We start from the raw sequence: 26,436 nt of genomic DNA on the forward strand, positions 1-26,436 counted from the left end.
ATAGAGCTGTGCGGGGAGAGTTCCTCAGTAGCAACCACACCACCTCAGAAGTTCAAAGGCACAAACATTTATCTGATCCAATCTTACAGGATGAGACTGGTCTGCAACCAAACAATAGGAAGGCGGGGCAGGGTGGGGCGGGCAGTGCTGATTCAGAGTGGACTCTAGGTCTCTGACACCCGGGTGCTGGCTGCTCCTTGCACATGTCCTGCCGGAGGGTCTTTGCAATTGCTTTTCCTCTGCCTGGACCAGTTTCCCAGGACCCTTTTCCCAAGGCCCTGCAGAAGGGGAAGCCCCCCTGAGATGCCTTCTCCTGACACTAATACCTCCTCCTGGCCCTGTCACTCTGTGTGAACACCGCCCAGCTCTCTGCTCCCACGGCATTTACCCCTGCCCAGCACTGCAGCACACCCTGTCTCTCCCCCCGCAGAATGTCAGCCCAGGGTGAGGGCTTGTGTCTGTTTTTTCACACTGCAGCCCACTCACAGTGGGTATGGTAGGCAGAACAAGGCCTCCCAAAGATGTCCACAGCCTAATCCCTGGAACCGATGGACATAGAATGTGGCAAAGGAGATTTAAGGCGGCAGAAGGAATTTCGGTTACTAATTGGCTGACCTTAAAAAAGGAGATTATCCCAGATTACCCATGTGGCTCCACATAGTCACCCGAGTCTAAATGTGGGAGAAAAAGACCAAAGATGGGGTGTCAGAGCGGCGATGTGCATGAGAAAGACTCGCCTGGCCTTGTGGTCTTTGCCTGTGGAAGGGGGGTGGAGTGTGAACAGCTGCGACCAGCTGCAAAGCCAAGAAAGTCTCCCCTGGAGCCCCGGGGAGCCTACACCGGGGTGTGTCAGCCCAGTGAGACCATCTCAGACTTCAGACCTAGAATAGAAACGTTTGTTCTAAGACACTAAGTTTGCAGTAATTTGTTACAGCAACAAGAGGAAGTAATATAGTGAGTGGTCAGTACATGTATGAATGAACGAAAAATGAATGAGTGGATACAGAATCTAATACCACCTTACCTCACAGATAAAAAAAAGCAAAGGTCAACAAAGAGAAAGGATGAAGATGCAGGGCCCTTAGTTAGTTGATGGGGCAAAGCTGGGAATTGCCTTGGAATGTCCAAGGAAAGATTACCCAAAGGGCAGATCTCAAACCCAGATGACCCAGCCCTTTGTGCTGCTCAAACCCCTTCCTGACCCACACCCCCAGGAAAAGCCCAAGATTCTCGCCTGGTGCCCACAGCCGTGCTTGTGCTGCCTCAGGGATGGGAACGCTTGTGCTGTTCAGGGCACTGAAACGGGGCCAGTGTGAGGAAGTGAATTTTTCCTTTAATTTCACTGTCATTTTTTAATCCTCATCCAAGGATATTTTTTTCCCATTGATTTTTAGAGAGAGTAGGAAGAGGGGACAGAGAAACATCAATGTGAGAGACACATCGATCGGTTGCCTACTGCACGCACCTGGAATGGGGCAGGGATGAATCTGCAATCGAGGTACATGCCCTAACTGGGAATTGAACCCAAGACACTTCTGTCCAAGCGTCAATGCTCTAACCACTGAACTACAGGCAAGGGCTCATTTCATTGTAATTTAAATAGCCCCCTGTGTCCACTGGCTACCACACTGGACACTGCGGCTGCAAGGCCTGTGCCCACCTTTCTAGCCAGATCTGCCCCCACAGCCTCTTCACCAAAGGTGGCAATGCTCTTTCAACTCCACCCAACACCAGGCTAGCAGCTCCCACTTTCGGGCCTTTGTCCATGCATGGCCCCTGCCCAGAATGACACCCCATCTTCAGTCCCGATTCTCTAACACCAGCTCAGCTCCGACCTTAAGTGTATGGAGCCCTGAAGGGGGTTCAGGACTTGGGTGGATTGATTAAAATGCCCCTCCCCCCATCCTACCTCCCGCATGAGGTGATGTGAAGCCATGCTGTGAGTTACAGAGCGACTCCTGGAAACCCCGTGGAAAGGGAGAGATCCCTGGCAGGGGAGCTGAGACTTCAGAGCATCCAGTCCTCCAGCCCAGGACCCACAGAGGGACAACCAAGACCCAGGCACACCCTGACCCCCCAAGAGTGAGAACCAGCTGAGGGTCATTCCCAGTTCCCCGGCGCCTGCTCCCACAGGCGGAGGGGCCAGAGAGAAGTGACCAGCAGCTCCTTCCCTCCCAGCGCCCTCAGAGAGCCCCTCCGTCTCCAGGACCCAGGTCAGGAGTCTCCGGCAGCTCCAAGACCTGCCTCTCAGAGGGGAAGCAAAAACCCAAAAAACCAAACAGAAGACGCAGCTGGGAGCCTCCTAGAATTTCTGGGAAACACCTGAGTGAGAGAGGCAGTGGCTCCAAGCCAAGTCAGCTTTATTAGACGTGTGTGTGTGTGTGTGTGTGTGTGTGTGTGTGTGTGCATGCGCACACATACTTCAGGCCTGGGGCACCACCCCATAGAGCTGGTGAGGAAGTAACTTCTGCTTCTCGTTACAACTGTAGATCCACCTCGGGCGGACGAACACCAGGGAGGGGTTGTCCATCAGGGCCTGCAGGGGGCAGGCACACGTGAGAGAGGAGGGGACAGAGGAGACTCAGGGGCGGTTTGGATCTCCTTCCCTGCCCCTCCGAACTCACCTCCTCAAAGCTGGGGTCCCACTCCTGTGCCGTGATCACAAACTGGACCCGGTCGCTCATGTAGTCCTCGAGCTCCCTAGCGGGAGAAGGAAAGAGGCCGAGATTCGGTGTCCCCTCTGCTGACACCCCACCCCCAACCATTCCCAAAGGCTGTCCCCTCCTGTCCCGCCGATGTGCCCTCGGGGCTGCCTGGGAACCTCCACTGTCCCACGTGGCAGTCTGAGCACAGCCACGGTACCGACACCCCCACTGCCACTAATCCTTGCAGAAGCCCGGCCGGGAGCCTCGCCTTAGAGAAGGAAGCCTAGGGCCGTGGTCGGCAAACTCATTAGTCAGCAGAGCCAAATATCAACAGTACGACGATTGAAATTCCTTTTGAGAGCCACATTTTTAAAACTCAAACTTCTGCTAACGCCACTTCTTCAAAACAGACTCCCCCAGGCCGTGGTATTTTGTGGAAGAGCCACACTCAAGGGGCCCAAGAGCCGCATGTGGCTCTCGAGCCACAGATTGCCGACCACTGGCCTAGGGGAAGCTACGCAGCAGGGCTGCCACTGAACCCTGTGGTCTGTGCCCATCCTGCAGGGTTCGCCCCTTCCCCACCTCCCACAACCTCCCACCCCTCCTCAAAACTCAGCGCCCCCACCCCAGTCCCACCCCAGCGACTGACCCATTGAAGGCTGTGACGTAGCGGCTGAGCGTCCTCCGCTCGTCCCCGGGGAACTCCCCGTACAGGAAGAAGTGCTTGCCCTGGAAGAAGTCTAGGGAGGTGGGAGAAGAGCCAAGGTGAGGCCCTGGAGAGCAAGGCACCAGCCAGGAGCCACGGAGGCCAAGCAGCGGGCAGGGCAGCGGCTGGGAATGAGGACAGCAGTTCGGCCGGCCCAGCAGAGCCTGGTTTTTCGTTGTTGCTTTCTTTAATGGCAAAAGACACAATCCCACTGACTGTGATGTGCTCCTCACCTGATTCCCAATTCCCTGGCACCGAGGGGCCAGGGAGAGGGACACACAGCTCCTTCCCTACCAGAGCCTCACAGGGCCCCTCGTTCTCTCGGTCACGAAGGGGCTGCTGCCGCTTCCTAAGCTTGGCCGGGTCAGAAACTGGCCAACCGGCCACTTCTTCATCTGGCTGGTCTCATTCCTTTTCCACTGTCCCACCCCCACCCCCAAACACTGAACCGAGGGGGGTGGGGAGGGGGGGAGGCTGGGCATCTGCAGGGTTTAAGAGCCTCCAGGTAAGCCTGAAGCCTGGGGGTTAAGCTCTGGTGAGGGAGGGGCTGTTCACACCGTAGTGGAGCCAAAGGGGTGGTCACACCTGCCTGGTGCTGGGCTGTGATGGAGGCTGACGGGGGACAGAAAGGGGAGGGAAGGGAACAGGCCTAAGAGAACGAAGGGGTGGCAAAGGCAGGCGGTGGTGGGGAGCAAACCAGGAGACAAGTCCCAGGGTGGGTGGCTGCAATCCTAGGCTAGCTGGAACAAGTCCCAGGTGAGAACTGAGAGGGGCAGATCCACTTCAGGAGGGAGGGAGGGGGACTGCCTACCTGGGAGCTCAGGGATTGGCAGGTCAGGAGACTGTGGGGGACTCTCATTGTCTGTGTTCTCATCTGTGGATCCCGCATACGGGTCCTCGCCATTCTCCCCCTGGCCAGCAGGCTGCCTTTGTTCCTTCTGCTCAGCCACCCTGGGGGAGCCAAGAGGGTGGGGGAAGAGTATGCAGACCAGATCCCCTCTACCCACGGCCTGGCCCACCCTGACCCCCAGCCCCAACGCCACCTTCTCAGCTCATCCTCGGTGTCCTCGGAATCTTCCGCTCCATTGTCCTGTCCTTCTGCGAGCAGAAGCTTAGTCAATGCAAGGTGACCCGTCTTCCGGGAAGCCTGGCGACCCTCTGCAGTCTCTCACAGGCACCCCAAACCCCAACCTCAATAGATCTCTGATCCAGCTATCGGGGGGGCCCTCAGCCTCCTCCTCCCTCAGACCCAGGAGTCCAGGCCCCCACCCCCTCCTCCCCAAGGCTCTGACCTGACCACTCCCCCTCCGTGTGGGTATCTTCCTGGGACCCTGGAGAGGCTGGTTTTGTGTCTTCTGGAGTGGCAGGAGTCAGGGGTGAGCTGGGTCCCGCTGGCGGGGGGGCCTTGGTTTTGGTCTGGGGGCACGGAGGAGGGAGTGGGTGAGTGAGCGGGCAGGGCGGGGCGGGTGAGAGGCATGTGGGGAGGTGTGCCGCACGAGGCGGGAGCGGACTTTGGGGACCACAACAGGCCCACAGCCTCCTCCCAGGACATCTCCCACATCTGGCCAGGGGACAGCGCACCTTTTGGGGAAGCTGTGGGGCTTCGTCCCCGCTGCCGCCGCCCTGAGGGCCGCCCTCGTCCTCGCTGCTGGAGTCCGGCCCTGCCATGAGGTACCTGGGGGAGGAGCCAGGCCTCAGACGAACAGGATGCCCTGTCCTCTGGGGCCTGTAGGGAGGGTGCTCAGGGTCCCACCATGGCCACTCTCCCAGCTGCCTCTCCCCCATTCTGGAAGGCCCCACCGACCCCACCACCCCAGCCACCCACACAGGAGGCCAGAGCTCGCCCTGGCTGCCCTCCCTCCTCTTGTGGAAGAATGCCCCACTTCAGAAATAATGTTTTCCTTCGAGAATCAAAGTCAGTTTTAAGGGAAAATTCCCAAAAGCAAATACATTTTTAAAGACCTTGGCACTATCTTCATGGTCCTTAAGCTGCTGACACTCCAGGAAAAGAATTCTCCTAGTTCTAATAATAACAGCTGACACTTATACGGGATTTCCTATGTGCCAGGCATTATTCTAAACACTTGACAAATGTGGAGTCACGGAATCCGGAGGTAGGAGGTATCTTAGCCCCATTTTACAGATGGGGAAACTAAGGCACAGGGAGGTTAACTTCTTTGCCTCAGTCCAAGGGCAAATTGTGTAGCAGAGGCAATTGAACGTGTTGGCTTTCCTTTCATGGTACACACATGAAGACCCTCTGCATATAATTTGGTTTTTCCAAAGCTGGTGAAATATGTTCAGGTAAGTCAGACCCACTGGACAGCACTGGCTCATGGGAAATTCAGAGAATTTAGTGTCATGGTTGATTAAAGAATCAATGGTAAGCTGCCGAAACTGGTTTGGCTCAGTGGATAGAGCGTTGGCCTGCGAACTGAAGGGTCCCAGGTTCGATTCTGATCGGGGGCATGTACCTTGGTTGCGGCCACATCCCCAGTGGGGGCTGTGCAAGAGGCAGCTGATTGATGATTCTCTCTCATCGATGTTTCCAACTCTATATCCCTCCTTCCTTCCTCTCTGTAAAAAAATCAATAAAATACATTAAAAAAAAAAAAAAGAATCAATGGTAGGCTTTATAAGCTTGGAAATAAAATATTTTTAAAACTCAATTTGTGATTATTGTGGGGAGAGCCATCACCTGGGAATCTTCCATCATCAACTTTTGAAAATATAAAGTGCTTTCTGAATTTATTTTTTTTGGTCAAAAGCCAGTTGCAATAATAATAATAATAATAATAATAATAATAATAATAAATCCCATTTGCAGCCTGGCTGGTGTAGGCTCAGTGGTTGAGTGTCAACTTATGAACCAGGACATCATGGTTTAATTCCTGGTCAGGGCACATGTCAGTAGAAGGCGTGGAGAAGGCAATCGATCAATGATTCTCTCTCATTATTGATGTTTCTATCTTTTTCTCCCTCTCCCTTCCTCTCCTAAGTCAATAAAAATATAAAACAAATAAACAACCAAAACAAACAAACAAACAAAAAACCCCAGTTGCAAACCTAGCACTGTTTATTGCCTTTTCTTGTGCAGACAATGATCCCAATCCAGTTCTTCTGTCCCTAAATAGACTCCGACCCACCCCATTCCTATCCCCGAGGCCCAGCCTCCTCCGGGGTCCCCACTTGCAGCCCAGCCTAGACACGCCAACCCTCACAACAGAGCCTGCCCCTCCTCCTCCCAAACCTTCCACGGCTCCCTGCTGCTCAGAGACCCTTGGAGCCAGGTGGGTTTCAGAATGTTGAAATTTTCAGATTTCAGAGGTATATAGATTGTTTCATACCAATCTGTGGGGAAGGGGGAAATGCCCTATAAATCAAACCCATGAATAGTTCTGTAAACAATATGATGACATAGTTAATGGAATAAAGGTCACAAATAGCCTCGCATCAGCTCAGGAGGATCATGCAGCCAGTGTGTTTGCACCAAATGCAGAAAAACGTTCTTGGCTTCCAGACGTGTTTGGATTCCCGAGCTGTAGATGTGGGGTCTGTGGAGCTGGACAGAGCCCTGCCCTGGCCCTCGCTAGAAGTCCTTTCTGAGCTGATCCCACCACTTCTCAGCCTCCACCTCCACCTCCAGCTTCTCCCCAATAAAGAGTCTCTCAAGTACAGCAGGCACAGCCCCAATTCTGAACACACTCAGGTCTTCTTTCCCATGAGGTATAACACAAGTCTCCTTCCGATCCACGGGCCTCAGATCTGACCCTGTCCTTCCCCAGCTCCAAAGCCTTCCATGGCTCCTGCTGCCCCAGCCTCATTTTCCTGCCACTTCCTGCCTTCCTGCCTCCCGCAGCAAGCGGAGCCCACCTGCACCTCCTCGGGCAGACGCCAGGCTGACCCCAACTTTGGCTCCTCCACTCAGCGGGCTCTCTGCTCAGCCTGGCAAACCTCTTCTCATCCCTGAAGACCCTACACACGCGGTTTCTCCTTGGGTCTTTATACATTTTTTAAAATCTTATTTTTTTTAATTTGTTTGTTTGTTTATTTTGCTAATTTCCCTTTTCCTACTTATTTATTATTAAATTATAAAATCTTATTTTTAAAAATATATTTTATTAACTTTAGAGAAGAAGGTTTACAGAGAGAAAGGGAGAGAGACAGAAACATCAATGATGAAAGAGAATCATTGATGGGCTGCCTCCTGCATACCCCCAACTGGGGAAGGAGCCTGCAACTCAGGCATGGGCCCTGACCAGGAACTGAACCGTGATCTTCTGGTTCAGCAGTTGCCAACCTTTCAGATCTCACAGACCACCAATGGTCCGAGGACCACCGGTTGGTGACCACTGTCTGGTTCGAAGGTCAATGCTCAACCAGAGTCATACCACCAGGCATCCATACTGTTTTTTATTTGTTTGGGGTTTTTTTGTTAATCCTCACCTGAGGATATTTTTTCCATTGATTTTTTTTTTAGGGAAGGGGAGAGACACAGAGAGAAACATGATGTGAGAAAGACACATCGATTGGTTGCCTCCCACAAGCATCCCGACCAGTTCTGGGACCAAGCCTGCAACGAAGGTATGTGCCCTTGACTGGAATCGAATCTGTGACCTTTCATTCCACAGACCAACACTCTAACCACTGAGCCAAACCGGCCAGGACACCTACTGTTTTGTAACAAGTCTGGCCCCTCATCAAAGTGAGAGGCCTTGTCAAAGGCAGGGCCTAATGGGAGGGTACCCACATCTCATGGGCCAGCCTGGCACCAAGCAGGGGTTTCAGGGGCTTGCTTTAAATGAATCTACCCTCAACAATAAAGATAAATAAACTTAAAAATTAAATTAATCTAAACAAGCGCCAACACTCTGTTCTCCGCCCCTAGGTCCTTGCACATGCTCCTTCTCTAGCCTGCAGTGTCCTTTCCTTCTCTGCTAAGCAGACTTCACAGAGCCCGCGTGAGCCCCCAGGCAAGTCCCCTCTCCCTCCTCCTCGACTCCTAGCAGTGCTGGAGGAGGGAGAAGTCAGAAGTCAGCTCACTCCAGTCCGGGCCCACCTGTGTTCTGAGTTCTCTCCAGATCCCTAGCTTTGCCCAGCGCAGGGATGAGGAGCAGGGTAGGTGTGTGAGTATGTACATACATGCGTATACCACAGGGGTGCAGGGGGCCTCACCTCCGGGAGGGCAGCCGCTGCCGCATGCGATGACAGTCCAGCACCCACTCTTTACGCACAATGCGACCTCCGAGGCCTAGGACCTGGCCGTACTTAGGGGTGTTGGCAAAGGCACAGCTGTGGGGAGCAGAATGGAGGGTGTCAGTCAGGTGCGATCTGAGGGATAAGAGAGAAGAGGGAGAACAAGGGGGACAGAGAGAGGGAGAAAAGATGAGTAAAAGAAACAGATATGGGAGAAACAGGGAGACAGAAGGAAAGATGTACAAATCAGAGGAAACGAGGCAGAGGATCCATACAGAGAACTGAAGAGACAAAGACACAGGCAGACAGGCAGAGAGAGAGAGAGAAAGCAAGGTGGAGACAGGCGAAGCAGTGGTAGCAGGAAGGTGGGAGGAGCAGGTCACAGGCCTACATGAGGTGGGTGCTGTCTGGAGTCCAGTCTGGCCGATACTTGGCCCCGAGCTCCAAGGCCTTGTCCCGGAGCTCCGAGCGGAACGGGTTCTGGAAGCCGCTCAGCACCACCACCACGCCCTTGAGGATCTTCCCCATCTCCTGCGGGCCAGCTCGGGGTCCCTTGTGCTCCTTGCCTTCTCCTCGGGGCTTCCCTGGCACTGCCCCCCGTGCTGGGGCGGGGACTGAGGCAGTGGCAGGGGTAGAGGTGGGTGCAAGCACTGCGGAAGCCAAAGAGCAGGCTCAGTTAGCACTGCTGGGACTGACCCCCTCGCCCTTCCTCCCTCAGCTCCAGAGTCCCAGCCCCAGTCGTCTCCACCCCCACGACACAGGAACACAGGACTCCACTCTGCTCACATTTGGGCCTCTTGCGGGCAGGTGGTGAGGGCTGGGCTGACAGTTTGCCGGGGGTCTTCCTTTCTTCTTGATTCAAATCCAGCTTCCTCTTCCCTTTGGGGGACTCCTGAGGCTAAGCGGGTGAGATGAAATGAGGCCTCTAGCTTCTCTCCTCCTTCTCCACCTGTCAGGGTCTGATGCTCTCACCTTGGAAGTGCTGCCTGCTGGCCTTGAGGCCGGAGAGGGTGAGGAGGTGGCACTTGAGGCCTGCAGTGTGGCAGCTGCATAGCTGGGTCCTGATGGGTCACTGGTTGTGGCTACAGAGGGAGAAAGTAGAACTAGGATCAGACTGGCCCTTGGGCCCTTCAGCTCCTATCCACGCGACAGAGGGGTGTTCTCCTCCCTCCTCAGACCCAGGCGGCCAGGCCCCCAGCCTCCTCCCCCCTCAGACCCAGGCGGCCAGGCCTCCAGCCTCCTCCCCCCTCAGACCCAGGCGGCCAGGCCCCCAGCCTCCTCGCCCCTCAGACCCAGGCGGCCAGGCCCCCAGCCTCCTCCCCCCTCAGACCCAAGCGGCCAGGCCCCCAGCCTCCTCCCCCCTCAGACCCAAGCGGCCAGGTCCCAGCCTCCTCCCCCCTCAGACCCAGGCAGCCAGGCCCCAGCCTCCTCCCCCCTCAGACCCAGGCGGCCAGACCCCCAGCCTCCTCCCCCCTCAGACCCAGCCTCCTCCCCCCTCAGACCCAGGCGGCCAGGCCCCAGCCTCCTCCCCCCTCAGACCCAGGCGGCCAGGCCCCAGCCTCCTCCCCCCTCAGACCCAGGCGGCCAGGCCCCCAGCCTCCTCCTCCCTCAGACCCAGGCGGCCAGACTCCCAGCCTCCTCCCCACTCAGACCCAGGCGGCCAGGCCCCAGCCTCCTCCCCCTTCAGACCCAGGCAGCCAGGCCCCAGCCTCCTCCCCCCTCAGACCCAGGCGGCCAGACCCCCAGCCTCCTCCCCCCTCAGACCCAGCCTCCTCCCACCTCAGACCCAGCCTCCTCCCCCCTCAGACCCAGGCGGCCAGGCCCCAGCCTCCCCCCCCCTCAGACCCAGGCGGCCAGGCCCCAGCCTCCTCCCCCCTCAGACCCAGGCGGCCAGGCCCCCAGCCTCCTCCTCCCTCAGACCCAGGCGGCCAGACTCCCAGCCTCCTCCCCACTCAGACCCAGGCGGCCAGGCCCCAGCCTCCTCCCCCCTCAGACCCAGGCGGCCAGGCCCCAGCCTCCTCAGACCCAGGGTCTGGGTCCCAGCCCTGTACTCACTCAGGCCTCAGGTTTCCTCACTCACCAGTGGGCGTCTTATTGATCCGGCTGAAGAAGAGGGCCCCCGGTCTCAGCGAGCTGGCACCCTCGTCCTCCTCCTTCACACGGAATTGGCCAAGCTTGGTCACCTTCTAAGATCCCACAAGGTCAGTGCTGTGGGTGGGGACTGCTGGCAGTGGGGGAGAAGAGGGCGGGCGAAGGCTCTGGCCTAGTGGGTAAAGCTTACCTGGGGTGAAGCCTCTACCTCGTCTTTGTCTGGAGGGCTGTGAAGCCGCACAAAACTCAGGCCATAGGGGGAGTCCTGGGAAAGAAGGGGCTGGAGTCTGGGAACCTGGCCAAGGACTAAAGCCCTTTAACCTAAGGATCCCTCTCTCTGGCTCTTGCCTCATCTGATGTCTGTATGACACTGAGGACAATAATAACAGCCAACTGCTATGGAGCCCTAACTGTGGGTCGGCACAGCTCTGAGCCCTTTTACACGCATCGGTGCCGCTAGCCTCGTAAGCAATGGGCAAATGGCATGGGAGGGGGTGCTCCTGCCTCTCCGGGAACACAGAAATGCTCCAGGCTCTGCCCCCTCTGCCAGCTGGACGCAGAGCCGTAAGATGGGAGGAAGCCGGGTCCCTGGGTGACCCGTCAAACACCCCCCAGGACAGTTCCCCGGGTAAGGATACCTCTACTGGGTGGTGTCATTACCACTTGGGTCTTGTTATCACAGCTTAGCATCCTAACTCACAGCAACCCGTAAGGATCAGGAAGCTGAGACCAGAAAGATTACGTCACCTGCCCAAAGCCACGCAGTAAGAAGTGGTGCAGCCATCGTAAACCCAGTGTCTGACTTCATTCCCGTGATGTGAACTCCAAGGCCCACTCTCCAAGTCAGCCGTCCCCCTCCTCCAGTTCCCCTCTGAGGTCCAAGACATCGTCCAGGAAACAAAGCCTCAACGAGGGGGAACTCAAACCCACTTCAGGGAAAGCCTCCTCGTGGCCCCGTGGGGACACCAGCTGTCCAGGCCTCCCCGCCCTCTGTGACCCAGTACTGGCCCCTCGGCTCTCTCCTCACCCACGGCCAAGGACCCTGCCTCCCAGCCCCCACCCTAGGTACCTTGCTATAGGGCTGGCTGCACACGATTTTGACTCGGTCCCAGCGCTTCTCCGCTGCTCCCCGGACCAACTTGTCAGGCCCAAAGATGCGAACACGGTTGGGGTTGGAGCCACTTCGGCTCTCAGAAGGGGTCATGAAAGACGAGGTGACCAGAAGGACCTGGGAGAGGGCACAATAAATGAGGCTGGCTCCTTTAAATGATGCATCCTAGAGGCTGGGAAGAGGGCAAGGTGCCGGAGAGAAAGCTGGGGAGTCGCCACATCCAGCTCATGCCCTGACCTGCGACAAGGTCTCTAGACTCTTCTCTTGTTTCCGGGCCTCCGGTCAGTCCTTCCCTGACACAGGCCCCAGAGGAGCCTCCTATGCTCAGATCTGAATGATCCTTCTGAAATCCGTGCACAGAGCCTTCCATACTTGGCCATCTGGTGGGGCTGCACGGCCTGAGGAACGAGCCCTCCCGGCAGGGAAGCGGCACGGTGACTGGCACAGTACTCAAACACCGTTTGCGAATTCAAGGCTGGGTCAATGGAGAGGCGGCAGAGTTATCAGAGGCCAGAAATGAGAGAGCTGGGCCAGTTACTAAGTGATTCTCGCAGCTCAAACCCACCCAGCGGAGCCTGGAACTTTCTGCTTCTCCAGCTGCTCCTTATCGGGCTCTGCCAGCAGGGGGAGCTAGAGACAGGCTGCAAGACGAGGAGGGTGGAGGCTCTGCCCCTGGCAGATCCTGGGAGCATCCCCCCAGGCCCGGCTCTGCTTCTCCGAGTGCTCCTTCCCAGGGCAGCAGAGCATCCAGTTCGCAGCTTCCTAACACTGCACAACCCGCCTCAGCCAGCCCCTCGCAGGTCGGAGTTTCAGCTCTACGGAACCCAACCTCCAACATCCATGTTCCAATCATTCCTACCTTTTCCTCTTGTTCCCCCAAACCTAGGGGGAGCAAAAGGCAGCTGCTCCCTGCACTTGCTTCTTAGTCTTCTTGCCTCATCAGTTACTAATTCCTTGTTAAAATAACTGGTGTGGCCGAAGCCGGTTTGGCTCGGTGGATAGAGCGTCCCAGGTTCGATTCCGGTCAAGGGCATGTACATTGGTTGCGGGCACATCCCCAGTAGGGGGTGTGCAGGAGGCAGCTGGTCGATGTTCCTCTCTCATCGATGTTTCTAGCTCTCTATCCCTCTCTCTTCCCCTCTGTACAGAATCAATAAAATATATTTTAAAAAATAAATAAATAACTGGTGTGGTTTCTGTCTCCTGGTAGGACCCTGACTGATACGGTGGGTGGCACTGACATGGTTTTTGTCCTAGTGCTGACCCTGGGTGGCACACTGAGCTTGATTTAAAGGGCCCTTTGGGGTGGTGGCAGCAGGGAATAGAAGGCCAAGCCTGCGCTCCAAGCAGGGAAATCAGTATCTCAGAGACCACCACCAAATCACATAGAGCTGGGCTCCTCCATGAGCTCAGGGGAAATGTGCCTAGAGGGAAGGGGGGTGGGGGGGAGCCTGAGCTCTGGAGGACAACAGAGAAAAGATGAAAATGTATCTGTGGACAACTCCTGATCATGAGTTTGTACTCTCAAGGATTTGGAGCAGAAACTCATACTAGTTATCTGCGTGGAAAAACACAAGCCGAACATTTTCAGTGGTCCCATGTACACAGTTCCCCTGACACCTGGGCACATACTCTTTGGAGGAGCGTACATCAAACCCAGTCCTCCAAGATTTCCCATAGATACGATCCCAAAGAACCCAAGTTCACACACACACACACACACACACACACACACACACACACCCATGAGGCGTGAGGCAACAAGCTGCCATGACTCGGATCAGCAGAAACCACAAGGTGCAGATCAGACCCACAAAGGCTGCACATACTGAAAATATTAAACATACAATATAAAAGTACCGTATTTTTCGGACCATAAGACGCACTTTTTCCCCCCCAGAAGTGGGGGAAAAAGTCCCTGCGTCTTATGGTCCAAATATAGCCTACACATATACTTAAAAAAAAAAGTTTTTTTACTTGCCCGGCTCTGTGTGGTCTCTGTGTGCTTGCCCGGCTCTAAAATGGTTCTAAATGCTGCTGTTTACTTTACAGGGTTGATTACATGTGTTTATGACTGTGATGTTGGGTTTTAATGCACATAAAATATTTTAGGACACTATTTGTTTCAGAATCTTTTTTTCTTCATTTCCCTTCTCTAAAAACTGGTGCGTCTTATGGCCCGGAGCGTCTTATGGTCCGAAAAATACGGTATTTTTAATAGTTTAAAGAAATAAATGGCCGAAACCGGTTTGGCTCAGCAGTAGAGCGTCGGCCTGCGGGCTGAAAGGTCCCAGGTTCAATTCCGGTTAAGGGCATGTACATTGGTTGCGGGAACATCCCCGGTAGGGGGTGTGCAGGAGGCAGCTGGTCGATGATTCTCTCTCATCAATGTTTCTAGCTCTCTATCCCTCTCCCTTCCTCTCTGTAAAAAATCAATAAAATATAATATTAAAAAAAAAAAGAAAGAAATGGACAGGATGATAAAGGAACACATAATAACCAAAACTGACCAGGCAATTGAAAAAGAACGAGTTCAACACCCAACACTAAGGGATGACTCAGGATCGGTCAAAGCATTCAAATTCCCTCTGCCGAAGGCTGGTCCAAAGATGTGCACAAGACCCCCTTCTGGCCAGTGTGATATTAAGAGGGAGCTTGTGTGGGGGCTTCCGAGAAAGCGTTTTCCTTCCTCATTGAAGAAACAGGATGGAAGAGAGCCACTGAACTCCTGCCATCCACTTTCCCCAGCTCCTGCTCTGGATTCTACAAGGTGACGGACAGAGCAGCAGCCATCATATCGCAATCGTGAGGGCGAATCCAAAAGGACAAGATGTGCCAACCTCGCACCCGTTGTTAAGCTTCCAGACAGCCCTGGGCCAGCCTAATGCCAGCCTTTCTGCCCGAGGAAACAATGAACAGGCTCGTGCAGGGAGCCAATCTTAGTTTAGAATATTTTGTTACTTATTCTCTTTCTAACGGACAAGCTGTGGAATTAGAAAACAAAAGCCTTCTGCTAAGAAAAACATAGGCTACGACTAGATGTCGTTTTGTGCTCAACTCTGATCATGAAAAGGGAACAGCAAAGACAAAGAAAATTATATAGAAGAGAAGCTTTCTCTCTGGCCTTAACTAGAATTGATTAAAAAGGCCTGATTTGGAGCTGATAGAGGAGCTGAATTTATCATCTAGCGGCTAAAATTAAGGAGCAACTCAAACTGTGGTTGGTGGCTGCTACCCCTACCAAGAGGTAGATTTCCTCTGAATACACTCTCTTCCCGTTCCTTGTAAAAAGAAAACTGCACTAGTTATCCGGTTGTTTTATTACCCAACACTATCTTTAAGGTTCCAGGATTAAGCTTTACTCTCTGGATGAGTTAGCCTGAAATGCTTACACATCTTTTGGAGATGTGGAAGCCTTTGTGGAATTTGAAGAGCGAAAAAAGGAACATGTTGTCCTGGCTGATTTGGCTCAGAGGTGAGAGCATTGGCCCGTGGACTGAAGGGTCCCAGGTTCAATTCCGGTTAAGGGCACATACTCAAATAGATGTTTCTCTTTCTCTCTCCCTTCCTTTCCCTTCCTTTCTTTCTCTAAAAATCAACAGACTATTCTTTAAAAACAGAAACAAGAAATGTCTCACTGCAAGAAGAAGAAAATATCTCGTAGAAGACTGGTTTGTTCGCTTAAAATTATGAACTCTCTTTGTCACGGTAGGTCTATTTTTACCCAAAAACATTTCGTTGATTAACTAGCCTGCTAACTATGATCTCATCGATCCAGCTCTAATTAATTCAACCAGAAAAACAAAGACTGTGCCAACTTTTAAAAATATTCATAATAGAGCAAAAGGCATTTCTTCTTGGAAACATCTGTCACAAATCAAGTGACTAACAGAGGCAACCCACACAATTGGAAATCTCAATTGGCAGGGACATCTGTGTGCCCTGGGGCTGGGGAAAGCAGTTCCCCTCTCCAGCGGTGACTGAGTCTTGGAACAAACATGTGCCTCTGGTCGTTTATGCCACCACAAGGCAACCCGGTCCCTTCCCTGCTGTGCACTGTTTATCACCTGTCTCCTCCGCACATCAGGCTCCTCCAGAGGGCCCTGGTCAGTGTGACGCATGTCCACCCTCGTCTAGCACGAGGAGAATCAGTGATGGGAATCTGGGGCAGGGATCAGCCTGGGGCCCATTGCAAGCCCCTGCTTACCTCATAGTCTTGCTCCCCGGTCCCTCCAGCCGAGCTGCCCACCAGCACCTCCACAAAGGCCGAGCCATCGTTCCCAATGTCCACCTTGTGTATCTGCTCCTCCTTCTCCAACTGCAAGAGAGGGGAAGCCCGCTGTTAGTGCCCGCTCTGCCCAGGGCTCACTGTGGGAACTTGGGAGTGGGGAGACCCGCATATGAGCCACCATATCTCCTTGCAATGTCAACTCTGGGACAAGTAGGTGGCCAATACTGAGTGGTGCCACCTTGTCCCCAGCATGCAGCATTCAGAACTCAAAAATACTCACTGAATGCTCAAACCCCCACACCCTTTTCCCCGGCTCCTCCAGACTCTGCCAGATGAGCTTATAATCTGCTCTCTTTGGCAGCACTTGCCAGTTTCCACCCCCAATCACACAGGATTCTGGAGAAGTTCCCTGGGGGTACGGTCCTGCTCTGGTTTTCTCACCACTGCTTCCTGGGTTCAAAACCCAGCTCTGCCAAACGCTAGCTATATGGCCTCTAACCAAGTGAAGCTTCCGTTTCCTCATCTGTAAAATGGGGATGATAACCATATCTTTACACGTAAATACTATGGCCACAAGGCCCTCTCGCAGTCTGGGAGCCCTTGGAGGATGTCTGACTGAAGCCATCGGTCAGACATCCTTAGCGCTGCCAGAGGCAGGAGAGGCTCCCGCCACCGCCGCTGCACTAGCCAGCGTGAGCCCGGCAGCTGGCTGAGCGGTGCTCCCCTTGTGGGAGCGCCCTGACCGCCAGGGGGCAGCTCCTGCATTGAGCATCTGCCACTGGTGTTCAGAGGGTGGCATAGTAACCAATCCTTCTGCCATTGGGTCAATTTGCATATTAGCCTTTTATTATATAGGATACTCAATAATTATTTGTCAAAAGAAGAAAAGAGCTACCTGTAGGACCTGCCATCCCCTTCTGACAGTTAAGGGTGCAGAAGGCCAGGTGGGGGTGGAAGGCAGTTGAGAGCTGCTGAGGCAAGTCTCCTGCTTTCTCGTTTGGGACTCCTGTATTTGGATTCTAGAATGACACGTTAACCCGCTGGTGTGGCTCAGTGTTTGAGCATTGACCCATGAACGGTTCAATTCCTGGTCAGGGCACATGCCCGGATTGTGGACTCAATCCCCAGTGGCGGGGTGTGTGTGTGTGTGTGTGTGTGTGTGTGTGTGTGCAAGAGGCACCGATCAGTGGTTCTCTCTCATCGTGGATGTTTCTATCCTTCACTTTCTTGCTGTGAAATCAGTAATAATTTTTAAAAAAACACACATATAGAATGACAAGTTATTCCAACCCTCAAAGGTACCTAGTTCACCACTGCTCAGCTCACCTACTCCACCACACGGATCATCTGATGCTCCAGTCTGCCCTGTCACTCCCCAGTCAGGAGTTCACACAGGAGCACCCCGACGTGGAAGGAAGGAGCCTGGACTTGGGATGAGTCAAGCCTGGGTTCAAATCCAGCCCTGTCATTTCTAAGTGTGCAATCCTGGGTGATGTACAATCTCTCTGAGAGGCAGCGCACTCACATGTAAAAGGGAGGGTCCCCATAATAACCCTCCTTCTGAAGAGAGCCCAGATGACACAGATACTAACAACCATAACAGCAGCTGCTGTGAAGATCTAAGGGCCCACGAGTGCCAGGCACATAATGCATGCATCTTCTCTCCGCACAACCGCTTTGCAAGGCAGGGCTATTATTATCTTCACTTTACACATGAGCAAATGGAGGAAGGAAGTGGTTATGTAACTCCCTAAGGTCACACAGCTGGTGAGAGGAGAGCTGGTGCGGAGACCGAGCAGGCTTGCTAGAGCTGGTCAGGGCTTCTTCCCCACCAGGTGAGCATGCTGAAGAGAGAGGAAGTGATGAGGGAGGGGCCTTCCCAAGGCTGAGCCGTGCTGGCCCCCCGACGACTCTGCCCGCCTCCACCGCTGCCCTCAGCTCAGAGCCCCGCATGGTTTGGAGCTGCCTAGGCACACAAGTCCCAGTCTGGCTTCCCGGCCTCCTGCCACACGTGGTGGCTCTCCTCCGGCCATGCTGCCTTCCTCCTGTCCTGAGAACAGGCAGGCTCCTTTCCCCGCAGGGCCTTCCCACCTGCCATCCCCCGCCTAGTCTACCCTCCCCCAGACCTTCCTGCGGCCGGCTCCTTCCATCCTTCAGGTCTGCTCAGATGCTGCTTCAGACCAACCAAAGTGGCCTTCCCCCTCCTACCAGCTGCTTCTCTATCCCCCGTCCCTGCTTTATTTTTCTTCATTATCACCACTTGATATTATAGTCACATCTTTATTTGTATTTGTCTAGCATCTGTCTTTTAAGCTCCATAAGGAGAGGGGCAATACGAGTCATTCCTCACTGTGTCCCCAATGCTCAGAACGACATCTGATCCATCCCAGCTCTGCTTCCTTACCGCTGTGTGATCCTGGAGCAAATGGTTTCATGTCACCCCACGGGCCTTAGTGTCCTAACCTAAGATTCAAAGGAGGAATACACACGAAGCCCCCTGAATAGAGCCTGCCACAAGGCAAGCATTCCATAAATGTCAGCTGGCCGTATTACCACGGGTGAATGGACAGATGGACAGGAGGCTCCCAGTGACCATTTGCTGAAGAAACAAATGCCCTGAGTTGTAATTCCGACTCTCCTCTCCCTGACCAAGTGGCTTTGGTGAGTCGCTGGCCTCGGTGCTCTCATCGGTCACAAAAGAATCGCCATGGCTAACGTGGCCCTTAGATTCACACTGAGGGCCAGGCGCGCAGTACATTCGTTTTCTGCTGCTGCTGTAACAAAGTATCATGAACGTCCTAGCTAAAAACAACACAGCTCACAGACCTGGAGGTGCGAAGTCTGGAAGCTGGTCTCCCTGAGCTAAAATCAAGGTGTCCGCAGGGCTGCTTCTTCAGCAGACTCTGGGGGAGGAGCACGTCCTTGCCTTCTCCTACAGGCCATCTGCCTCCTTGGCTTGTAGCCCTCCCCGCAGCTTCACAGCCACAATGGCACCACTCCAACCTCCGCTTCCATCACCCCATCTCCGTGACTCTGCTTCTGCTGCCTCCCTCTTTCCCTTATAGGAACCCCTCCCCCCAATAATCCAGGTTAATCTCACCCTCTCAAGATCCTTAACTTCATCATATCTGCAAGGTCCCTTTTGCCATGTAAACTGGCATATTCACGGGTTCTGAGGGTTAGAATGGGGCATCTTTTCAGGGCCATTATTCTGCCTACCACAGTGGACAAAGCTCTCCCTGGGCCAGGCATCACTGAATCCTCACAAGGGTCTGTTACTATCCCAGTTCTACAGATGGGGAAACTGAGGTTTAGTTCAAATAAACAGCTCACATGTCACACAGAACTATGATTGCCAAAAAAATGTGGGCCCAACTTTCTGACTATAAACTAACACTCCTTCTCAACTCCCCTTCAGGTAAAAATGCAACATCTTTACCTCTCCCACAATACAAAGCAATAGGCCCCACATTTAATAGGATGTGTATATTTTGTATTTTAAATTATTTTAAATGAATGAGTCTTACAACTACTTCTACTTTACACACACATAGATTCCCTTATATTGTATTTTCTTTCTTTCTTTCTTTTATTACCACCCCAGTGGCCCAGTGCATGAAATTCATGCATGGGGGAGGGGAGAGTCTCAGCCCAGCCTGCACCCTCTCCAATCTGGGACCCCCTGAGGGATGTCTGACTGCCAGCAGTCGGACATCCCTCTCGCAATATGGGACTGCTGGCTCTTAACCGCTCATCTGCCTGCCTGCCTGCCTGATCACCCCTAACCACTCTGCCTGCCAGCCTGATCGCCCCCAACTGCCCCTCCTGCCAGCCTGCTCACCCCCAACTGCACCCCCCAGCCAGCCTGCTCACCCTCAACTGCCCAACCCCCCCCTCGCCAGCCTGCTCACCCCCAACTGCCCTCCCCTCCTGGCCTAATCGCCCATAACTGCCTCTGCCTCAGCCCCAGCACCATGGCTTTGTCCGGAAGGATGTCAGGAAGGTCTCCCAATCTAATTAGCATATTACCCTTTTATTAGTATAAATACTTAGTTTAAAACAACATACATTTATTATTTGTTTCTGTACATCAGAAAACACAGGATGACCGGATTCTCAGCTCAGGGTTTTATGGGGCTGAAATCTAGTGCTGGCTAAATCTGTGGTTCTCATCTGGGGTTCAGGGTCCTTTCACAAGGACTTGGCTATTGGCAGAATTCATGTCGTTGTGGTTGAAGGACTGAGGTTCCCACTCCTAGCTGATAGTCAGGGCATGACTCTCAGTTGTCAGAGGCACCTGCATTCCTTGCCACATGGCCCCCACAGGCCACTCAGAGCATGGATGTTTGCTGCTTCTTCCAGCCAGACTATTTCTCTGACTTCCTCCTCTGTTCTTTCTTTTTGATAAATAAATGTGTATACATGGAAACAACCCAAATCAAATGTCCACTGTTAAAGGAATGAAGCACTGATACATGCTACAACACGGAGGAACCTCGAAAACAATATGCTAAGTGAGAGACGCCAGGCAAAAAAGGCCACACATTCTGTCAGCCTCTTTATATGAAATGTCCAGAATAGGTAAATCCACAGAGACAAAAGGTAGATCAGTGGTTGTCAGGGCAACCTGGGGAAAGGAGAACAGGGAGTGACTGCTTAATGGTTACAGGGCTTCTTTTTGGGGGTGATGAAAACATCCCCAGTGAGTGGTGACTGCAGAACACTGTCACTGTACTAGAAACCTCTGAGCTGTAGGCTTTAAATGGTGAGATTTATGTTATGTGAGTTTTACCTCAGAAAGAGTGCGCAGTGTCAGCTGTTAACAGGCCTTAAGCACAAGATGACCGTCATCTGCGGCCAGGTCTGTGTGCACCTTTCCCAGAAGTCATAATTCGTGGCAGTGAAACAGATGGCGCGTGGAGGTTTGCAAAGTTCCTAAGAGACATCTTGTAAAAACTGTTTCACATCCATGAGACGCAATGTTATGTATAATTTAAAAGAATGAATTTTAAAAGGTACAAATTTATGCAATGGCAATGGATTTCCAAGATATAATTATCTGAAAAGATACTATGTAATTTTAATGTTTTAATATGCTTTTATTAATTTGAGAGAGAGAGGAAGGGAGAGGGAGAGAAACATCAATGAGAGTCATTGATGAGCTGCCTTCTGCACACCTCCCTCAGGGATCGAGTCCCCAACCTGGGCATGCGCCCTGATAGAAAATCCAACCGTGATCTCCTCGTGCACACTCCACCCCTGAGCCACAATGGCAGGCTCTCTCTCCCTCTCTCTTAAACAATAAACAAAAAAATCAATAAAAGCATATTTAAAAAACAAAGCATACTATGGAGAGCAGCTAGACCCAAAAGTATATACTGTCTGATTCCATTACGTAAAATTCAAAACCAGGCAAAACAAATCAATGCTGTTAAAAATCAAGATCATGGTTACCCTTCCCGGAAGCAGTGACAAGAAGGTCTGGAGGGTGGCATGTCCTGTTACTTGATCTGAGTGTGGAGCAGAAGACAGTTGCGGTCTTTAAGGATTCCCAGAACTGTGTGCTTTGCTGTACACGTTACACATCAAAAGAAGGCGAAAACCAATTTAAAACTGGTGTGGCTCAGTTGGTTGGTGTGTCATCCAGTACACCAAAAGGTTGTGGGTTCGATTCCTGGTCAGGGAACATACCTAGGTTGCAGGTTCAATCCCCAATCAGGGTGCATCTAGGAGGCAATTGATCAATGTTTCTCTCCCACACTTCTCTCTCTAAAAATGTCCCTGGGTGAGGGAAAGAAACGTGTGCCACCTTGCTGCTCAACATTTCTCCTAAACAACCCACCTCCAGTGGGGCACTGGAGTTACACCTGGGCTGTGTCCCAGCCATCCCCTCTGGCCAGAAGTTAGCAAACATGGAAACTCCCCTCCTGAGAGCAAGTGATGGGTTGGCAACAGAGACTCTATGGCTGCAGCAAGCAAAAAAGGTGTGTGTGTGCTGGGACCGGTTTGGCTCAGTGGATAGAGCGTTGGCCTGCGGACTGAAAGGTCCCGGGTTCAATTCCGGGCAAGGGCATGTACCTTGGTTGCGGGCACATCCCCAGTAGGGGGTGTGCAAGAGGCAGCTGATGGATGATTCTCTCTCATCGATGTTCCTAACTTTCTATCCCTCTCTCTTCCTCTCTGTGAAAAATCAATAAAATATATTAAAAAAAAAAAAAAAGGTGTGTGTGCTCTCAAGAGCACAGGGCTGAACCCTGTGTGGTAATATCCAGATGGAGCACAATATTGTTGGGAAGGAAAAAACACAGATCAGTCAGTCTACGTGTCTTGATGTCCAGAAGGTTACCCTCATCACTTGCTTGAAAAGAACCAAAATTAGCATTCCACTGAATATGGAGCTCCCCTGCATATTGGCAGCTGCCAAAAGCAATCAGATTTCCCAAAGGATCTCTGACATAAGTTAACCACTGCAATGCCGCCTGCTCAGACACTTGGCCCCTGCAGTTTATTCTCAACACAGAAATCAGGAATCTAGGAGAACCTGTCGGATTCTATTTCTTCTCTGCTCGGAACCTTTCAGTGGCTCCCCTCTCAACCCGAGTAAAAGCTTAAGTTCTTACAATGGCTTTCAGGCCTTCAATGTCATAGCCCCCCCCCCCCCCATTAGTTCATCCACAGGCCTCCCAGCTGCTCCTGAGGCCAGCATCAGCCCGCCTAGGAGCCCAGAAAGCTGCACAGCTCATAGCATAGCTCACTCCGCTTAAATGTCACCTCAGGGAGGCCTTGCCTAAGTCCCTATTTAAACAAAACCTCTTGCCCCGCCAGTGTTGCTCAGTGGTAGATGTTGACCCATAAATTGGGTGTCACAGTTCCATTCCCAGTCAGGGCACGTGCCTAGGTAGACAGTTGTGGGCTCCATCCCCAGTGGGGGGCGTACAGGAGGCAGCCTATCAATGATTCTCTTTCATCATTGATATTTTGATCTCTCCCTCTCCCTTCCTCTCTCTGAACTTAATAAAAATATATTTAAGCCCGACGGGCATAATTCAGTGGTCGATGTATGAACCAGGAGGTTACAGTTCGATTCCCAGGGCAAATGCCCAGGTATCAGAATGTGTCTCTCTCACCATTGATGTTTATCTCTCTCTCTCTCCTTCTCTCTTCCCCTCTGAAATCAATAAAAATAGAAATATAAATATTTTTAATAAATAAATACCTCTTGCTACTGCCTCCTAGCCCAGCTGAGGTATTCCCCATTCCTATTACCTGTTTGGTTTTCTTCTACAGCACCCGTCAGCTGACTTATGTTTTACTTTTTTTAAAAAAATATATGTTTTTTATTGATTTTTTTACAGAGAGGAAGAGAGAGGGATAGAGAGTTAGAAACATCGGTGAGAGAGAATCATCGATCAGCTGCCTCTTGCACACGCCCTACTGGGGATGTGCCCGCAACCAAGGTACATGCCCTTGACGGGAATCGAACAGGGGACCTTTCAGTCCACAGACCGACGCTCTACCACTGAGCCAAACCGGTTTTGGCTTATGTTTTACTTTTGACTTTCCCCACTAACATGAAAGCTCCAAAGGACTGACATACCTATGTCTGATCTGTCCACTTCTATACGGCCCCAATATCTAAAACAGTTTGGCCTATAGAAGGTGCTTTATAACTAATTAGCCAATGAATGAATGAACAACTGAATCACCCACTCTTGAATCTATAGGTCCCTTCCCTGTACTAACAGCTTCCACACCTGTCTCCAGCTCCAGGTCCGACCCCTAACTGCGAGCCGGATGACGCCCCGTGGAAATCCCAAAGTCATATCAAATCTGGACATGCTAAGATCACATGTGTCAAACACAAGGCCCGCGGGCCAAATCCGTCCCGCCAGGCCTTGCAATGTGGCCCGCACCGCGCTGTCATCACTGCACTCCGCTGCGTTTCCATCACAATGACAGTTTATGACTGTTCAATAAACCATTCGGCCCGCGATTTAGGCTGGATTTTAGATTTTGGCCCCTTCTCTGATTGAGTTCGACACCCCTATGCTAAGTGGACACATCACCTTCTCAGGCCGCCCCTCTCTGGGTCCCCACTTCAGTGACAGCAGCCCTATCTCCCTCAGTTTCCCAGGCCAGAGCACCCTGGGACTCCCTCACCCCCACGTCCTGTCTTCTCTGCTTTCAGTCTCTCTGCGTCCACTGCCACTGAGGTACAGACGGGGTGATCCTCCTGGGGTCACGGGACATTTCCCCGGGGATCATAACAGAGCCCGGCAGAACCATCACTCAGTTATAGAAACAGGAATCCCTCCCTTTACACAAACACCTACGTGTTGACAGGGCACTTCTGCAGACGTTATGTCACCTAATTATCACAATAACCCTGGGCCTGGATCTCATCGTTACCAAAGGACAGGTGAGAAAACAAGTCCGGGGACACTGAGGCACAGGGAGGGGAGAAGTGAGGGGCCAGTCCGAACCGCCATTCCTGCCAGGTTGTTGTTCGTCTTCACCATAGGATATGTTTGCCATCGATTTTCAGAGAGAGTGGAAGGGAGGGAGAAAGAGAATGGAGAAAAGGGAGGGAGGGAGAGAGGGAGAGGAAGAGGGAAGGTGAGCGACAGAGCCAGACAGAGAGAAATGCTGCCATTGTCCAGGAAAGGAAGCTGAGGCCCAGGGGGAAGCCCTCCGCCCGCTGCCAGCGGCCTGGGGCGCAGGGTCCGGCCGCGGGTCCCAGGCTCCCCTGAGGAGAGAGAGGAGGGCAGGGTCACCTGGAGCACCACAGAGATGGTCTTCTCGCCGGCCTTGGCTGCCCGCCACTTCCGGTACGTGTCGGCCTTGAGGAGGTTTTCTGCGCAGTGGGTCTGGAGATGGGAACAAACGGGCAAGGGAAAGTTAGGGTACCTACCGAGATGAAAGCGAGGTCCCCAACTTTCAGATTATTCCTCCGAGTCCTCCCATCCCAAGCCCTCTGCGACCCCCCAGCTTTGCGTGACCCCGTTCCTTCTCCCCACGCTCTGCCTGGAGTCCCCTCAGCACTTCGCCCTGGAAGTTCACCCACGAGCTCTCCACGGAGGCGCTCCCCTCCCTCCTTTCTCCCCGGGACTCCCACAGGCTCCCGGAAGTTCCCCCAGTCCAACTCTCTCTCGGAATCCCCTTACGAGCTCCTGGAACCCCGCCCCACCCCACCCCCCCCCCCGACCCTCAGACTCCCATGAAGGTCCCTTTTACACCCCAGAAGTTCTCACGGAGCCAGCCCCCCAGGAAAGCCTTTCCGCATCCCAGCCCCCCTCACCCCGGTCCCTCACCGAGTCCTGGCTGCTGCAGGACACCACATGGCGGAGGCGGATCTCCGGCATGTCAGCGTCGTGGGCTTCGCGGGAGCCGAAGGAGGGAGGAGGGCCCGAGCTCGGGGGGCGAGGTGGGGGGGCGCCCTGCGCGCGCTCAAGTGCGCACGCGCGCGAGGCTCGGGCCTTTCAAACCGCGGCGCGCCGGCGCACGCGTCAACCCGGCGCCTGCGCAGCAGTGCGGCCTCGCCGGAGCGTGGCTCTGAGTTTCCCTAGCAACGGGCTTTTCCTCTAGCCCCGCCCCTCCCTGGCCCTGTCGCTCTTTAGCCCCACCTTCCGGTGGCGGTCACAGCCCGCTTTTTCTGGGCGCCTAGCAACATCCAGGAGCGGCCTCCGGGATTGGTCCCTGGAAGAAATTCCCCATTCTCATTGGACAACGTGGTCTCCGCCCAAACTGAAGCCTGTCTGCTAGAGGACCGCAAACCCGAGCCGAATTTTTGCAGGGAGCCTGGAGCCTACTGCAACCGGATCCTCCACCGGTCCTGCAGCTGCTACCCTCTTCCCCCGCTAGCTTCCCACCACACACAAAGGGGGAAAAAAAATCTCAGCTCTCTCTCAGAGTCACCGCCCACACTGAAGCCTTTCTGCTAGAGGACCGCAAACCTGAGCGAAGTTTTGCAGAGAGCCCTGGAGCCTTCTGCAACAGGATCCTCCACGGGTCCTGCAGCTGCTTCCCTCTTCCCCCGCTCTCTTCCCACCACACACAAAGGAAAAAAAAAAAATCTCAGCTCTCTCAGAGTTAAGCCTGAGGCCAGGAGAGAGTGGGTCAAGATCCTCCCTCAATAATACACAAAGCATAAGCCCAAGCCAGACTCGCACACCCAGTCTAGCGTGCTTCCACCCAGGCCTCAGTTTCCCAATGTGACCTGTGGGCATCTGTCTCCTACCGCGCCCATCGCTGCCGGCGGACAGGCACCCCTTCTGTTCGGGGCCCCGCCAGACCCAGGGATACAGCCCCAGGCGGGTAGGAGCTGGAGACAGCCCGAACAAAGAACAGGGAGTATGAGCCAAGCCCACGAAGAAGGGAAGGGAGACCAGGCTCCCGTGCCCCCGCAGAGCGAGCCTGGACCGGCTCGGCGCTCCCAGGTAGGGCCCCACCCACGCAG

At 53.4% G+C, this 26,436-nt stretch overlaps 1 protein-coding gene across 7 annotated transcripts; it reads right to left on the reverse strand.

Annotated features, from left to right (window-relative positions):
• Positions 1–2,343: 2,343 nt before the first annotated feature.
• On the reverse strand, positions 2,344–25,515 carry XRCC1 (X-ray repair cross complementing 1). 7 transcript variants are annotated; one of them, XM_045578195.1, is made up of 17 exons: positions 25,292–25,514; positions 24,755–24,847; positions 15,957–16,067; positions 11,708–11,866; positions 10,829–10,903; positions 10,628–10,733; positions 9,520–9,629; positions 9,334–9,439; positions 8,939–9,197; positions 8,527–8,643; positions 4,933–5,026; positions 4,645–4,767; positions 4,395–4,453; positions 4,163–4,302; positions 3,295–3,385; positions 2,625–2,700; positions 2,344–2,536 (listed from the first exon to the last, which is right to left on the reverse strand). In XM_045578195.1, exons 1-17 carry the CDS (start codon positions 25,340–25,342, stop codon positions 2,423–2,425), a joined length of 1,884 nt encoding a protein of 627 aa, XP_045434151.1. In that variant the 5' UTR covers positions 25,343–25,514; the 3' UTR covers positions 2,344–2,422. The 7 variants fall into 7 exon arrangements, 6 of the variants coding, with proteins under 6 accessions (XP_045434151.1, XP_045434150.1, XP_036284643.1 ...); XM_045578194.1 differs by having other exon boundaries at positions 9,334–9,445; XM_036428750.2 differs by having other exon boundaries at positions 4,395–4,446; positions 4,644–4,767; positions 9,334–9,445; positions 25,292–25,513.
• Between the last annotated feature and the right edge of the window lie 921 nt (positions 25,516–26,436).

This window comes from Pipistrellus kuhlii, unplaced genomic scaffold (assembly GCF_014108245.1).
Source record: "Pipistrellus kuhlii isolate mPipKuh1 unplaced genomic scaffold, mPipKuh1.p scaffold_m20_p_90, whole genome shotgun sequence".
NCBI classification, from domain to species: domain Eukaryota; kingdom Metazoa; phylum Chordata; class Mammalia; order Chiroptera; family Vespertilionidae; genus Pipistrellus; species Pipistrellus kuhlii.